Raw genomic sequence first — 17,223 nt, forward strand, 5'->3', positions numbered from 1 at the left:
ACACACACACACACAAACAAGTAGAATATACAGTATATCAGTGATTGAAATGACATGGAAAATATTCTAATAAGTAAATAAGCAAACAAATAACAAATAGATGTGGGATTCAATGGTAATAGCCAAAGGACTGATTAGCTATTTGATGCTTAATAAAGACTTAAAAAGTACAATATAGGGGCTGGAGCGATAGCACAGCGGGAAGGGCATTTGCCTTGCATGCAGCCAACCCGGGTTCGATTCCCAGCATCCCATATGGTCCCCTGAGCACCGCCAGGAATAATTCCTGAGTGCAGAGCCAGGAGTGGCCCTGTGCATCATCAGATGTGACCCAAAAAAGCAAAAAATAAATAAATAAATAAAGCCATTCCCAAATCAGATAAACGTTAAAAAAAAAAGTACAATATGCTATATCAACAGTACACTGTTATCAACAGAACAGGTGATTTTTCCAACAGTCACACAAAAAAATAAAATCTGATATCTCATAATGATCTATAAAAAGATACAGAAAATTAGGGAGAGGAAGAAATTTCTTCAACCTGAAGAAGGGCAGCTGCAAAAATGCAGTTAGTATCACACTTCATGGGTGAAAGACTGGCGATGCTGTTCTGACTATAGAGAACAAGGCAAAGATGTCCATTCTCACTGCTACGACTCAACATCAAACATGAAGGTCCTAGGTAACACAAGACAGGATGGTAAAGGGAGGCACAAACACCATCTATTACAGTTGATCTGATTACTATATGGAGCTATTAGAGAATTTTTTTAAGAAAGCAATAGAAGTTTAAATAATTTCACAGAATATGATATCAAATTCAATGATTTCTACTTATCAAAAATGAACACATACAAGCTGATATTTTAAATCTTTCAAATTGTACCAAAAAAGTATATAACTACTACAATAAAATCTAAAAAAATATGTATAAGTTAGTCTGCTGAAAATTAGAAAATAATATTTAAGAATAAAATCCCACAAAATGGAAAGACATACCATGTTCATAAATTAGTTTTTTATTTGTTCACCTTTTGCTTTTTGTTTTGGGGCCACACCCAGCAATGCTCAGGGGTTACTCCTGGCTCTGCACTCAGGAATCACTCCTGGAAGTGCTCAGGGAACCATCTGGGATCAAGTCTGGGTCAGCCACATGCAAGTCCCTGCTGTACTATCTCAATGGCTCTCCATGTTCATATACTGAAATGCAAATGTAAATGCAATTTCTCTCAAATAGATCTTGAAACTTCAAAATAATCTCAGTGAAAATCCCAGCAGCTTCTCTCCCCACAAGCTAACACTAAAATTTACATAGAAAAAAAAGCAAAGAACTTTAATATAAAAAGGCAAGTGACCTCGAATAGCCAATCCAATATCAAAGAGTAAGGGAAGAAGCCTCACACTACCTGATTTCAATTGAACTTCAAACAAAATCAATCTAGAGAATTAAAAATTAACAAGATATTCATGACTCAGTTGTACCATCTAATACAAGCTCAAACTAACCAATATCATCAATTTTTACATAACCAGAAATCACTGAGAATGATCTGTAGCTACAGTCACATACTGTTGCATAAAGGAAGCCAGATGCAAAACACTACATAAAAATGGCTAAAACTAATCTAATGTGTGAAGTTCTCTTTTCTACCTAGAGGCAGAAACTAAGTGTCAAGGTCAAACAAGGGAGGGGCTTGCAGACACTTATTTGGAGTGAAAAAGAACACTTGATCGGAGATGTACCGTGCTTTTAAAGAGAGACACGTTTATAATCAGCCCTTACCTACTCTCAATCTCAGGAATTTATCCAAACCACTGTCCCTAACAGACAAGGTAGAGTGTTCTCCCCGACACTGACACTTCCCTGCTCCAGGGACGGTTGGTCCCTACGGGAAAGCGCTCTGAAAGAGCACTTCTGAGCTGACACCTACAAGGAAGAAGGGGAAGCCGCCCTCGAAGGATCTAGCCAAGTTATTTTCTAAATGAAGAGAAGAGCAAGTGCCCAAGTTCCTATAAGAACAAACAAGGGCACATGCAGTGGAGAAAGAGTACAGGGGTTCAGACACTTGCCCTCACAGGACGCTGACCCACGGCCCCCAGAACGCTCTCCGGGACAACCCCCACGCGGTGCAAGAAGAACTCCAAGCACAGAGCTAAGAGCAGCCCCGGGGACCACCAGATGAGGGGAGGCACAAGGACAAGGGGAAAAGAAGGGGCAGGAAGGGAGGGAGAGAGGAGGGAGGGAAAAAGGGAATCTATTTTATAATTAGTCAGATCATATCCCTAATACCATCCAGAGACTTGATCTGAGTAAAAGACAAACCTGTGCAAACGCCTATGAAACAAAACAAAACAAAACAAAAAACAGCCTCCATTTCTCTCCCGCCCTCAACCCAGACCTCCCAGCGGACGGACACCTGCCTGGCTCACACACTCAGACCCCCGCCACTGCTGCTTCTCGTGATTCTTTGCGAGACCACCTCTGACAATCTAGTGGGACTTATTAATTCTCATCTCCGTTCCATCTACAATTGGATGCGTTGGCTCTTTTCCCATAAGAATATCAAGCCTCTGAAGGGGAAACATCGGTCGCCTTATCCTGCCTTAATCCCGGTGCCTAGGCCGAGCTGGTGGTAGATCTCCCGATGCTATTTGCTAAAGCTCTTAGAATCCTGGAGAGCAACCTCGAGCTCACTTGGACACAGCTCAGGGAAGGGATATTAGGTTTTCTGTTTAAGAAGGATCATGCTGCCTGAGAAGCAGGGGGAACTTTAGCGGGAAAGAAAAGAGGGGACACAGCAACCAATCAATAGCTAATAACTGAGAGCAGTCACCAGAGCTTTCACTGGCCTTGTAGCAAAAGAAAAGATAAAAAGTATCAGATACAAAATCTAAAAGACTACTCATTAGCTAAATTAAGAGGCAGGGAAAGACAATAAACCGTTTAAAGGTTCAGTAGCAAAAGAGCGTGTAACATATTCAAGGAACTGTAAGATCAGCATAAAAGGCCGGTATGCCTTCTCGGCAGAGACCAAAGAAGCAAGTTATAAAGATGAGTCTATAAAAACAGGCAATGCTGGCAATGTTAGGACTTCAGTACTTGCTAAGAGCAATGGAAAACCAATAAAACCTTTACATAAGTCAGGTAGTTAAGTCTACATCTGCTTTTTTTCATTTGGTTCTTATGTTTTTGGTCTTTAAGCCACAGAAAGTGTTGGTCAGGGCTTACCCCAGCTCTGTGCTCAGGGATCACTCCTGGCAGTGCTCTGAGGTGTAGGGGCGAGGGAAAGTGATCCCCCCCAACCCCCCAATGTGGGGCACTTATCTCTCCAGCCCCGACATCTCTGTTCTTAATCCATCATTCTTGGCTACTCTGTGAGGGGAAAAAGAAACTGAAGAAAAGAATAGATGGGAGAGTAATTTTTGAGTCCAATAAAAATGAAAGATAAAATTGGAGACGCAGAGGCTGATTTGTAAAGCATTCAAGTGACAGAGCTTGGACGAGGAGGGGCCAGGGAAGTGGCTCAGAGACTGAGCGTGTGTCCTGCGTGTGTGAGGCCCTCAGTTGCATCCCCAGCACTGCGCGAGAAAACATGGTGATGAACTAAAACTCAAAAGGCATGATGACAAGGGCGATTCATGCTGCCTGCTAAAACCACCCAACACACAGAGGGAAAGGAGAAGGATGTCGGGAGAGGTGACTGATCTGCCAGGGGCCCTGACTGTGCCTGTACCTTCTTGCAGAGCACAGCAATAAATCAAGGACTGGCTGACCTTGACCCAGACTGCCACTCAAAAGTGTCTGCAGCAAGCAACTCTCGGGGGAACTGTCATACCTTCCATGGAGAAAAAGCAGGCTCACTTCTGCTTCCTACAACAGGCAGGCCCAAGGCCAGAGTTGTTTCCCTGTTTGGCAACCAACTGTGGGATCAGGAATCGTGATGCCCCGTCCCCCCCTCTTCCCCCCCATAGAAACCCCTACATCCTCATGACCACAGCTCTGGGTTGCTAATTATGCCATTATACCTTTCCTCGCTCACCCAGGGGTCTGTGTCCTCTGTTAGCATTCATGGGAACATTTGCTAAAATCCTAGGCCTTCCAGAGTTCCTAACAAATAGAGAAAGGGCCGTGACAAGAAATAAACATTTTGTATGAGAATGATGTAAACATGAACTGATCATGAACAGTATTGTAAACTACAGTGCCTCAAAAAAAAAAAAAAGAGGGAAATTTTTTTTTTAAAGAAACATTTGGAGTCTTTTCAGTGGTTCAATCCCCAGCATCCCTTACAACCTCCTGAGCACCACCAGGAATAATTCCTGTGTGAAGAGCCAGGAGTAACCCCCTGAGCATCGCCAGAGGTGACCCTAAAAAAGAAAAAAAAAGCATAGAGTAAAATGTGGAAAGCCCACTTTACTTTCTTCCCCAATCAAAAAACAAAAACACTTCTTTATTGGAAGTAGGTTCTATTGATTAACCTTACCATCTTCTTCATAAAAGATTAAGTTTTTTTAAAATCAAAAATAGGGGCTAGAGCAGTAGTACAGTAGATAGGGCATCTGCCTTGCATGCGGCTGACCTGGGTTCGATCCCCGGCATCCCACATAGTCCCCTGAGCACTGTCAGGAGCAATTATTGAGTGCAGAGCCAGGAGTAATCCCTGAAGCATCGCCAGGTGTGACCCCAAAACTGTCACTGTCTGTATCACTGTCATACCATTGCTTATCGATTTGCTTGAGCAGGCACCAGTAACGTCTCCATTGTGAGATTGTTGTTACTGTTTTTGGCCTATCAAATACGCCATGGGTAGCTTGCCAGGCTCTGCCGTGCGAGAGAGATACTCTCGGTAGCTTGCCAAGCTCTCTGAGAGGGACTGAGGAACCAATCCTGGGTCGGCTACGTGCAAGGCAAACACCCTACCCATTATGCTATCGCTCCAGCCCGACCCAAAAACAAAATAAAATATATGTCCAATAAATGTTTATATATATTGGGATTAATCATGCTTCACCAAGTGCCTTGAAGATCCTTCTACATTAATGATGAGAAGTCAAATTTTCCACTTCATACACACTAAAATGTCTCTCTGGCATATGGAATATCTTAACAAGAATCCATGATTTTCCAATAACAGTAAACAAAGTAAAAGCCATCCAGTACCCTAACAGAAGCTACCCTTAGGGTAGAAGGCTTGAAGAGGACATCACCCTAAGGGTGCAATTCCATTCAGTACTTATAAATGATTCCCACTCAGGACTTACAAATGATCCCCACTCAGGATTTATATAGGAGGAAAGCAGAGATTTAAGTCTGCTTAATAATCAAGCTATGGAGAGTTTCCTGCCCACATGGGAGACCCTCGCAAACTCCCCATGGCGTATTCATATGCCAAAACCAGTAACAATGATGGGTCTCATTCCCCTGATCCTGAAAGAGCCTCTAATTCAGCACCATTAGGAAGGACGAGTAAAGAGAGGCTTCTAAAATCTCAGGGCTAGGACAAATGGAGACGTTACTGAGGCCCCTCGAGAAATTCGATGATCAACGGGATGATGATGATAATGATGATGATGATGATGATGATGATGATGATGAATAATCAGATCCTGTTTACAAGTGCTAAGCCTGGAAACCACCTACAACACAACTCAAATTCCCACAAGCTTTTGTCTTTAGCTTGAGATACTTCAGGTGGCTTGCAAATATTTGGGGGCGGCACTAGAACTCAGTCTTCCCGAGTCTCTCCCTTGTATCCAGGGAGAGTCCGTATAGTATGGCTAATTAATCTTATCTGTTTATCTCCTTTGAACCAACTACTTTCCCTATAATCATAAAGAGCAGGTTCTATATTTCTTGTGCAAATTAAACAGAAAACTGAAGTTGTAGAACGCTTACAGGAAACAGTGCTGAGTCAAAGAAATCCATGTGAATTTCCACGAGATAAAAATCTTCACTAGATACACTTTGATACTTATGATTATATAAGCCATGGGTTACTGCCTATTCTATTAAGTTGTGCTCCTCCTTTCAGAAAATAATGGTCCAGGAAACAATGGCAGAATGGGAATATTCCGACGTTCATAATGTTGGATATTAACTCTAAGTGTTTTAGACTTCATCAGTAAATTGCCCCCTTCCTACCTGTAGAGAAGTTTATCATGTCCTCGGTAGCACCCTAATTCAAAGTTTATCTTTAACCTTTCCTTTGTATTTTACTGTCACAACCCCCCGAAGTCAGTCTTGATTACATGTAAGTGAAAACTTTCTGGTAATTCTTAACTTTGTATTTGTACTGCTTTGTATTTGAAGCTCTGTGTATTTGTACCAGCTTTTCTACTTCCCCTATAGCTTTTTTTATTTTACTATAGGGCAATGTTCCTTGGTTAAACACAGAAAAAACATTAATGCTATGCTCCTAATACTTGAGAGCTGATTGACTCTGAAATATATTTACTGGGCATCAGTCATAATTATTTGATTCAAGCTGCAGTTGCTGCAGTTCTTAACATTCCAAAACGGAGGTCCCACTGTGGGACTGGGATGGACCTGGGGCTAGTGGCAAAGCTACTCCGGCATCGAAATGGGACAGTCTAGAAAGCGTAAGTGCATGGTCTTGATGCAAGCCGTTACAATTGAAGAGACAGGACCCCCATAAGGAAGGACAATCTGAACTGGCCTGAGGACTTACTCTGGGATTTACGGCAAAAGCCTTGCTTGCTCAGAGCCCAGAGAACTAAGTGTTGGGATCTTTGTCTCTTACTGTGTTTATCCAAACAACGGCAAGTATTAATAACTTATACAACTAGAGGGAAAGATAAAAACGATGTAGATGTCCGTGAGGGACAGAGTGTCTCCTTGAGTTAATCTCCCCAAGAGAATATCCTCTGCCAAATGTTTATATATGTAAATTTCCATATGCAAATGATCCCTCACACCTATGTCCTTACCTCAACCCCCCTCAGATGTTCTGAAAGTATGCTAGCAGCTCTGCATTAAACGGGCCATTTTCACCATCAGGCTGCGGTCCCCCTCCCCCTGTCTCTCTGTCTCTCTGCTGGGGAGGCCTGGGGAGGACGGGAGGTGGCTCTGGGCCACCAAACGCACACATGTCATTGCAGCAGCACTGAACCCGCACACTATTCTGTGAACTCACACGTAACAAGCCCCTTCAGTCCTACCAGAGTTTATGCTGAAGGAATGAGTGCTGAGCAGTCCAGGGTCGGTAGCCAGGGTGAACCCAGCCTGGACAGGCAGGTGGAACTGACTTCCAGAGAGGAGGACGAGCAGACACAGATCACGCAGAAGCTGAATCATCACTGGCCACCCAGGAACTCAACCGAAACAAGACAAGTAAAGGAGAGGCACCCACAACCATCAGACAGGAAGTGAAACGCTGGGCCCCTTCCTCCCACCCTGCCCTTACGGATCTCTCCTGCCAGATCCTTTCATAACGGCCCCGTTACTTCATAAGTTAGCTCTTTTGAGTGATGCTACCGAATGGACCAAACCCAAGGAGACCACGGGAACCTCAACTTTCCACTGGTCCAATGCACGGGTGACGAGCTGGGCCTGAAGTGGTTGAGGGGGAAGCAGTATCGGGAGGTGACCCTAAACGAGTGAGATCAGATGCTTTCTCCAGTTAGAGAAGACCCACACGTCTGGTGCCTTAAGTGGAACAGTGTTGTAAGGGCAGTGTGAAGAGAGAAATGGGGCCGGAGTTTTTCTGAGATATAAATATATACATAAAATTATGGCTACTGTATTGTTTTTTAGACCTGCCGAGCTTGCCCATACTAACAGAAGCTCAAGAAACAGCTACTCCTGAACTATGTAACTCTGGCAGTTGAGTCTCTTCAAGTCCTGTAACTTTATTTTTACTGTTAAATCCACTGGTTTTCCTTTGGATTTTTAATTTCCAAAGTATTCCCTCAGGAGCCTGAGAGAGAGGTCAACAGCTGGAGCCCATCCTTTGATTGCAGGAGGCCGGGATTCCATCCCTGAGCAACCCCAAAAGAAAAAAAATTTAAATCCTCCCCTATGCCCACCAGCATATGAACAAGTAAATTCAGTCCTGAGTAGCACACTAGAGGTAATTACCAAAATATGATGAATGCATCATTTTGATGTAGGCAGGTAGACAGGGAAAGGCCCTCGGCAATGAAACTTAGGCCAACAAAACTTCTGGGAAGGAAAATTTTAAGACTGACCCACCTGATAAGACCTTCAGCAAATCCTGGAGAGATTGGATGCTCCATATGAGGTTCTCAAACCCTCAGACCTCTCCCTTAATCGATTAACTTTATTTGTTTTGTGGGTTTTTTTTTTAATTTTTGTTGTTGTTTTGTTTTTTTTTTTTTTTTTTTTGCTTTTGCACAGCTGTAGGGCGTTTGCCTTTCACGCAGCTGACCCAGGATTGGTTCCTCAGTCCCCCTCAGAGAGCCCGGCAAGCTACTGAGAGTATCGAGCCCGCGCGGCAGAGCCTGGCAAGCTACCCGTGGTGTATTGGATATGCCAAAAACAGTAACAATAAGTCTCACAATGAGAGACATTACTGGTGCCTGCTCAAACAAATCAATGAGCAACGGGATGACAGTGACAGTGACAGTGGGTCACACCGGGCGATGCACAGGGGTTACTCCTGGCTCTGCACTGAGGAATTACTCCTGGCGGTGCTCAGGGAACCATATGGGATGCTGGGAATCGAACCCGGGTCAGCGGCGTGCAAGGCAAATGCCCTACCCACTGTGCTACCGCTCTGGCCCTCGATTAACTTCAGTGATTCAGCCCTGAGAAGACTCCAGAACATTCTGGACCAAGACAACCTATAAAAGAGCCTATAAAAGCCACCCTGAACAAATAAAGGGTGCGCATATGCTGCCCGACCCTATGTGCTGCTTGTGCCCATGTGGCCGAGCACACGTGTTGCCCGCATCTCCTCTTGAGATGTGTATTTTCATGCTTTCGTGTCTAATGCTGGGAGGTGTGTAGGGGTCTCCCTGCCACTGGAGAAGTCCACGTTCCCTCCTCCACTCTCTTCCACTTTCTCTTCCTTCTTTCCTTCAAAACCTCCAAATAAAAACTGTGTAATTTCACTGTTCATCTATTCTTGAAATTCCTTTCTGCGAGGTGAGACAAGAAACCAGTAACCCTGAGTCCCAGGTGGCAGAGGCGGATCGGGAGAAAGGGACCGTCTTTCTCCTCCCCACTTCATATAAGTCACCCATGGGGCCTACCAACAACAATTTGATATCCTTTATCAAACTTCACATGTGTTTATGTAAATGAGAATTCACTTTAAGAACTAGAAGAAAACTTGAATATCCTCTTACCCCATTAACTCATGACAAAGAAATGAGGAATTAAATTTAAAAAAAAAGGAAAAGGAAGAAAACCTTAAGTTTGAACACAAGTACTATGAGAACAAATTGTATCCTCAAGCAGCCGGTTCAGGTAGAACAGAACACGGGCAAGAAAATGGGAAAAAAGCCCCAAGCAACATCAGTTATCAAGATTAACATGACTAGCAAATAATTTCCTACTACCTGATAATGCTTCTCCAAATTAACAGATCAATTATATTTAATTAACTCCATGAAACAGGATACTGGGTACTTTTTCTCTATTCTATTAGGAAAGAAACAAGAAAACTATCAGAAGGACTTTATCAAAGGTCAGCTCCACGGCCCCATGGGGCTACCCCACACTGGACACACCCTCACTTCATCCTTACTAAAAGAACCAGTGACTGATGGAGAAAGAGCATTACTGGAAGCACGAGCAAGGCCCAAAGACGCGCCGAGTCATGTCCTCCAAGAGCCCTCTCTGTCTGCATGGTCACTACTAGCAGGTCTGACAAAGAACAGGGAAGCCTGTTTTGAAGAAGGTGTGGGTGGCAGACTATGAGCACCAGAAAGAACCATGAAAGCTTCTCAAGGGCGCTGGTCCCCTGTGGCACACTCTGTCTTACTTGCAAACTGAAACAAAAGGGGGCTGAAGATGGTGCAGGAGAGAGGAGCTGGCCTTGCAGGTGACCAGGCCCTGCAATTCCCAGCACCGCTTATGGCCGATCCACTCAGGAGTGATCCAGGGGTCACTCCTGAGCAGAGTCAAAAGCAGTCCCTGTGTGCCCCTGGGTCGTGGGCACCCCCACGCCCACCCTTCCCACCCCAAATGAAAAAACAGGCTAAGTAAAGTGTGAGGCTTTGGGGAAAGAATTAAGTGATGGGGACTGTGCTGATGTATCCGCAGGCTTCTGGGGAGAAGGGTCAAGGACATGGTCCATGTCTAATATTAATCTTTGTAGTAGGTTTCATTGCAAGTTGAAAAGAACTACAGATCAAATGTTTCAGACATTGAGACGCTAACAACAACAACAGCAACAAAACCCTAGGAACTAAGTTCTAAAACTAAGCAATGTTTAAGAAAACCAATGGCTTCAGGGCTTCTCCTGAAGGCTGGTCACAGGCGCTTTGGAGGAAATAAACCTGGCACTATGGTGCTATATAAAATTGTCAGGTGTGCATTTTCCTGAAAAGATTTAAAACTAACCATACAACATTATTTCTATTTCATTTTCCTGTTTCTAGGAATGCGTTTAGATTATTCTTATGTCTTGAATATTAGTAAGAGATAGGGAAGTTCTGATATACTAGTATCTTTTCAGGAAGCTTGCATTCGCAAAGCATTTTCATTATCTTGCATTACTAATGCTGGAGTGATAGTGCAGCCGACCTGGGTTTGATTCCTCCGCCCCTCTCTGAGAGCCCGGCAAGTTACCTAGAGTATCTCGCCCGCACGATATGCCAAGAACAGTAACAAGTCTCACAATGGAGACATTACTGGTGCCTGCTCAAGCAAATCGATGAGCAATGGGATGAGTGTGATACAGTGCTACAGGGATACTAATGCACGAGGATTTTAAGTAAACTAAACTTTCAAATGTTTCACAAAAATTAAGACCTTTTCTTTTGCTTATTCTTTTACCTCATGTTCCTTGAGTAGCAAAGTCTGTAGAAATTTGCCAAATAAAAAACAGTACAGTACTTTATGGAGGTAAAAAAAAAAAAATTAAAAGTCATGAATCTTGGAAGTAGAGGACCTCTAGAAATTTCAAAACCAAGATCCCTGTCTGAGGAATAAAAGCTTTCACTCAAACTCCACTCCCAAGAAGCCCTCACCTCCACTTGGAGACATGGAAACTCCAGAAAGGAAAGAAGGGAGTGGACAGAACCAATTAGAAGGAAGTAAAATTAAGGTAGACCCTAAACACCTTTCTTTTGTCTCTACTGAACATCAATGAGTCCACAAAGCTTTATGCATTAGGACAGGACCTTGGACATCAAAACAGCTGGGTGAGGTCATCCATGCACACTGAGTCTTAAGGTCGAAATTAACATGGCCAGTTCTCTGCCCTAAGTCTATTGCAAAAGTAAATCATTTCTGATATAATCCCAAATCTAGAGGAGAGGTCAAAATAAAATGATTCCACAATCACTTTGATTCGGGATTACAAAAATTTAGAAGGTTAGTCCCCTGGCAGTCTGTAAAACGTGTGTCGGAGGGGTCAGAAAGATGGTGTGGGGAGCACGGGCACGTGCTTTGTTTGCACAAGGACTTGAGTCCCATCACCTGCCTGCCCCAAGCACAGCGGGGCACCAGGAATGAACCCCGAAGCCTCCGAAAAACTTGGGTTTGATTTCTTTTTAATTTATCCACAGCTGATGACATTTTCAGTTAAAAAACTAACAAATTCTGATAGTCCTCGGTGCTTAGAAAAGTTGCAAAATGTACTGCAATCAGGCAATTAAAGGGAAATTAAGGCTGATAACAACACACTCAATAGACTGGAAAATCTAAATCCAAATAGACAACAAATTTCCCAGGCAGGTGTCCATATTTCCAAACTCGTAAAGGGGCAGGGAAGAAGGTAGATATTCATGAGACTTATAGGTACACAACTGATTTCATTCATCAGTCAGTAGCAATATATAAGATTTTAATTTTGTATCTTGTCCTTACTACACAAGAAACCTAAGAGACCTGACTGTGACTTCTGAATTTCACACAGCCTGTCTAAGGTATGATGGTGAAAAGCACAAACTTCAGCGCCACTGCCAGAATAGAAATCATACTATAAGCTGGGTCCAACAGTTTTTTATGGGTGAGTGCATGATAAGCTATCATATACATTTCATGAAGAAAAATATTGGTCCCTCCTCTATATACTAAATTTCCTAATGAGGATATTTAGAAGAATTCTATTCTCTGAATTTAATTATTTCTGAGAGCACCACAAAAATATCGAGGAACAGGGACGCACATGTTGCTAAGCAGTTGTATAGTGAAGTTTTTTTTCTAGAATTTAATAATAAACTATAGAAAAAGGAGGCAATTAGAAAATGTGATTTAGCTATCATTAATCTACATCAAAGGGTTATAATGATGTACATTGTGTGCCTTTCAAATTATTCTCTATTATAGGTTTCACAACAGAAGTTGAGAAATCTCTTTGACAAACTAGTCTCCTATTAAAAATCAAAGGAAAGTACTTTGCTACCATCTGTGCAACATTAACGCCTTCACTGAAGAATGATTATTTTGTAAGTTAAGAAGTATTCAGTTCTATTTTAAAAAAAAAAACAACAGCAAACAGCTATTCAAACACTCATCTTCATCTATTATTAAAAAAAAAAGCCATAGCATATATGAAACACTATATAATTTGCTACAAGAAAACCACGATCTCTCCCAAAGCCAGAAAAAAGGAAATTATTATCCTATGAAAGCATAATCAAAGTACTTCTTTAATGTCACCAATACCAACATATGCTTCACAGAACCTGACCAGCACCTGCAAGGTTCGATTTAATGACAGGGGGCAAGAGAAAAATAAAAACTTTCAAAATTAGCTTCATTAGTAGAATGAAATTTTGTTATAAAGAATAAGGCAAAATTATAAATGGCTGTCAGAAAAAAATTTATGACAATCTCTTCTCTTTAACGTACACCGAACAGAGAAAAATCTGTTCAAATATTTAGAAGCTCATTTTAGAAAGTATTACTATAAATCAGGCTTCTTTATCTGCAGTATACTATCCACTATGTCCATGATTTGACAAGTTCTTCCTAATTACCTACCTTAATGACAGTAATTATATATTTTATAGTAAATGCAAGTAAGAAGGTTCATTTGTAAGATAAACTGTCAACTATGGATGTTCTAAAACACCAAGAGTATGTGTGGAACGTCCACGAGTTCCCCTTAACTCACCATCTTCAATGGCTGAGCAGTAACAGTACCAGAGGACTCTCGAGCCGACCCTTGGGATCACTCAATCTAATGTTCCTATTTGGTACTGAGGAAGCCTGCTTTCAAATTTGTTATAAAATAGAATCGACCACTATTTTACCCCAAATTATTAATCTCCTCGCCCTATTCACTAGCTCACCATATTCCACTTGCGCTTTGGAAGTACTTGCTAGAAAGCAATCCCACATAAAAGTTATACCTGAAGTAACACTGAGTGGATATGCGATAAAGAAACAAAGAAAAGTAGCCTCCGCCCAGCCACCCCCAAGTCCCTCAAACGTCTTCCAATGCCATTTTGTCTGAGGGCACACACCAGGAGTAAAAGCGGGTGATAATGCAATTGACACTCAGTAGAAAAAAGTTCTGTGCCATGGAAATGACAGATCTGAACAGAAAGTGACAAGCCAATATGCTTATGAGGGTCTTCGATGAAAACTGCAAAGGAGACTGCTACCGTCGCAAATGTATCACTGAGGCACTTGATCCCAGAGTCACTGGATCCCGACTAGAGTGTGCCTCATTTTACCTATGGCATGTGATATTGCAGACGGGGTACGAGAATGGGCCGGGGTGGGGGTGGGGGCGCTTTCCTTTTTCTTCTTTCTCTCCTCTCTCATTTTGGCAGTGAAATGGCTCATGAAAGCACCACACTCAGGTTAGCACCAAACTAACCAAGTGACTACCCCTGCAGAGCCAAGGACCTCTGTCTCCTTTCAACAGAATCCAGGGACTGGAGATGTTCTTTCAGGGTCTGGAGCTGGCTTCAAGGACTCCAATGCAAGTTCTGCACGCAGGACTCCTGGCGGGGTTGAGTTCAGGCACTGCTAAGTCACCTGGCTCTGAAGGATCACACCGGGTATGCGCCAATCCTCCCCCCACCACCACCAAAAATTAAACAAATAGAAAACAAATAAGAGGATCTTCCAGCTCCAGGAATTCTGATGATGTTATATCTGAGTGTCAGTGAAGCTCCAATTTCTCTTAAGAGAAGCCATGATAAGATCAGCACTGCTCAAGTCTGATAATGAACAAAGTAATTATGCCTCATTATAATAAGGAAAATTGACACAAAATGATCTTTGCAAAATTACTCATCATAGCTTTCTCCCGGAAGCTCTATCTCCAGTCTTAAGAAAGAGAACATTCTAAGAGGCCTCCAAGGTCCCCCACAAAAATTTGTTCCAGACTTCCTATTTCTTATAAATATCTATTTTTTAGTTATAAAATATCCCACAGCCCAGAGAGCTCCAAAGGCTGGTGTGCACCATTTGCCTACAAGAGGCCCTGGTTGGCTGGGCACTCACTGGCCCCCCAGGCACTGCTGGCCACGATGCCCTGGAAACACACCCAGAGCGGTGCCCGAGCACGGGCAACTGAGCCTCATAGACCAGCTTCCGTCTCTATCACCTTTCAAAATGCCACTGTGCGGGATGAAGGTTAAACTGTGTTCCTCCCAAAATTCTGCTGTCCGTATCTTAAACCCCTCGAAATGCGAACTTCCCTGAAACTGGGTCACGGCAGAAAAAGATTACTCAAGATGAAGAAGGTGGGTAGGGCTCAGAAGCAAGTTTAACCCTGTCCTTAAAATAAGAAATCTGGCCACCTCCCAGGCATGGATGGAGAGACACGAAGACTGTCTGTCCACAAGCCAGGGACGAAGCCCAGATGCGCCGTCCTTCCCTCGGGGACACGCAGTCTTCAGATACTGAGACAAATTTCCATTCCGTCACCCCACCTGGAACTGCGACAGGGTTACCTGTGGAGCTTGGATATTACCATACATCAACTGGCAACAGTCGAATCAGAGCATACTGACAGCTATGGGCCACAAAGCAGCACCCCAAATTTCAACGCATGTCCCTAACATTCCTAACAGACCATGCAACCTTGGGCTTCTAGAGAAAGCCACGTTCACACAGACATGAACATTTTACATAGCAGATGGCTAATTTTTGACAAAAAACTCCTCCATTAGTCAATGATAACACAATACAGGAATGAGACAATCACTGTAAACTACAAAAATAAACAAGTGGGCAATTAATATAATTTTTCCTCACTGCATTCTTAAAAAGATTTATAACACAATAGTGCTTTTTAAAAGGTAAACAGTTTTAAATGTGTGTAATTAAACCTGAAAACAAGTACAATTCTATGATTTTAATACTTTTTCATTTTGTTTTGTTTTGTTTTGTTTGGGGGCTTCAATGCCCAGAGCTTACTCCTCACTCTGCAATCAGAGATTCACACCTGTTGGGCTTAGAGGACCATATGGGATGCCGGGGATTGAACTCAGGACAGCCATGTGCAAGGCAAATGCCCTACCCTCTGTTCTATGGCTCTGGCCCAATACACATACTTCTTAAAAATAGGAACTCGGGTCAGTCAAACTAAAGACTATTTGCCTTGTTTCTTTATTGGGTCCATCAATTTCACCATTAGCAGGTCATAATAACAAATCATGTTTGAAAATATTACATCAAACACTTTTAAAACAGAAACCAACCACTTAAAATGACCAATTGTAATCATTCATAGCATCCTCCAGCTAAGAAACAGTTTTCCTGAGAAAACAACTAAAATGATGAAATCGGGTCAATAAAGACAATTCCAATATCTAATTATCAAGATTAAAAACACTTTCCAAAGTTAATCACTTCTCAGCAGAATGTAATGGAAAGATACACAGTTAATACAAAAATCTAGAAACAATTTGAAAAACATTAACCCCACCTACATAGAAAAGAAAAAATAGTAAGACTTTGATCATTCAAAATGATTGTCTAATTCAGTCTGAAAGTGTGATGCATGGAAGAATGTTTTAATTTATCCTGAAGAATTGTAAGAATAAAGGATTAAAACTATTACAGATTAAAACAATAGTCAATTCATTTAATAAAAAACTCAAAATTGCAAAAAGCAGGCAATAGGTTAAAAAAAAAAATCTCTGGACTGACAATCAGAAAAAATGAGCTTTATTTCTCCTGTTTATAGTGCCAATTGATGTGTGATTTTAGGCAAAATTACTTAACCTCTGCATCTGAGTTTCTCATCTATAAAAAAAGGGACAATTGGCCTTAATTAACTCTAAAGTGCTTGTCATTTCTTAACGTACTTCCAAACATTTTGGAAGCTTTAAAAATCTGAAATGTTTCATTCCTAATAGATCGTCAACATGCTTCAGATTCATCTGAATTTATCAGTTACTTAATAAGAGACAGTGGTAATATTTCTCACCTGAAACCTTATTGCCATAAATCAAACTTCGAAGCTTGCTACAAAGCTGGATCATGCTGTCCAATTGTCTATTTATCTTGACATCTTGTATCCAGGCTGGAGTAGAACATACTGGACATTTGCTTCCAATGTAGTCACTCACACAATTACTTGAAAAAGAACCAAAAAAAAAAAAAAAGAACATATTTAGCAAAATCTGAATTCCAAAACCTAAGCATAAGCAGAGTTGAAACAAAAGTAAAATAGGTTAACAATGGTCAATGGTAAGATATTTGTTAGAAATGTTTCTGAAAAAGAATGACACAGGGCAGGGGGGAGTGGGGGGGGGCACCAATCTACAGCTGTTTATGTAACTTGCTCTGAAGACAGTTTACAAAGTCAGACAGGAAACACTTGACTCCCATAAGTATATCACTCTCCAGCTTCTAAAGGGCGAGAGTACAGAAGGATGCACGGTAGGGTTGAGATTTTCAAACTGGGTTTCATGCAAATTACCCTAAATCACTACAAAGAGAATAGGAAATGTGTATTTTAATAAGTGCCTAAAGCCTTTCAGATAGTTGCGGAGATGCCCAGAGGACAGTTCGACTGGCTCAGGGCACACTTGGCGTGCAGGGGCCCGGCACTCTCTCAGCACAAAGCCAGGAGGACAAGACTGTGAGGGCCCCAAACAAC

General features: G+C 42.1%; 1 protein-coding gene across 2 annotated transcripts in view; it reads right to left on the bottom strand.

Moving 5' to 3' along the window:
• The window catches only part of BARD1 (BRCA1 associated RING domain 1), a 93,725-nt gene that overhangs the window by 51,667 nt on the left and 24,835 nt on the right, over positions 1 to 17,223 (bottom strand). For both annotated transcript variants that reach the window (XM_055121494.1, XM_055121495.1), the window contains exon 3: positions 16,549 to 16,697. In XM_055121494.1, the coding sequence (XP_054977469.1) occupies positions 16,549 to 16,697 (149 nt within the window). The remainder of the gene's footprint in view (positions 1 to 16,548; positions 16,698 to 17,223) is intronic.

This window comes from Sorex araneus, chromosome X (assembly GCF_027595985.1).
Source record: "Sorex araneus isolate mSorAra2 chromosome X, mSorAra2.pri, whole genome shotgun sequence".
NCBI lineage: Eukaryota > Metazoa > Chordata > Mammalia > Eulipotyphla > Soricidae > Sorex > Sorex araneus.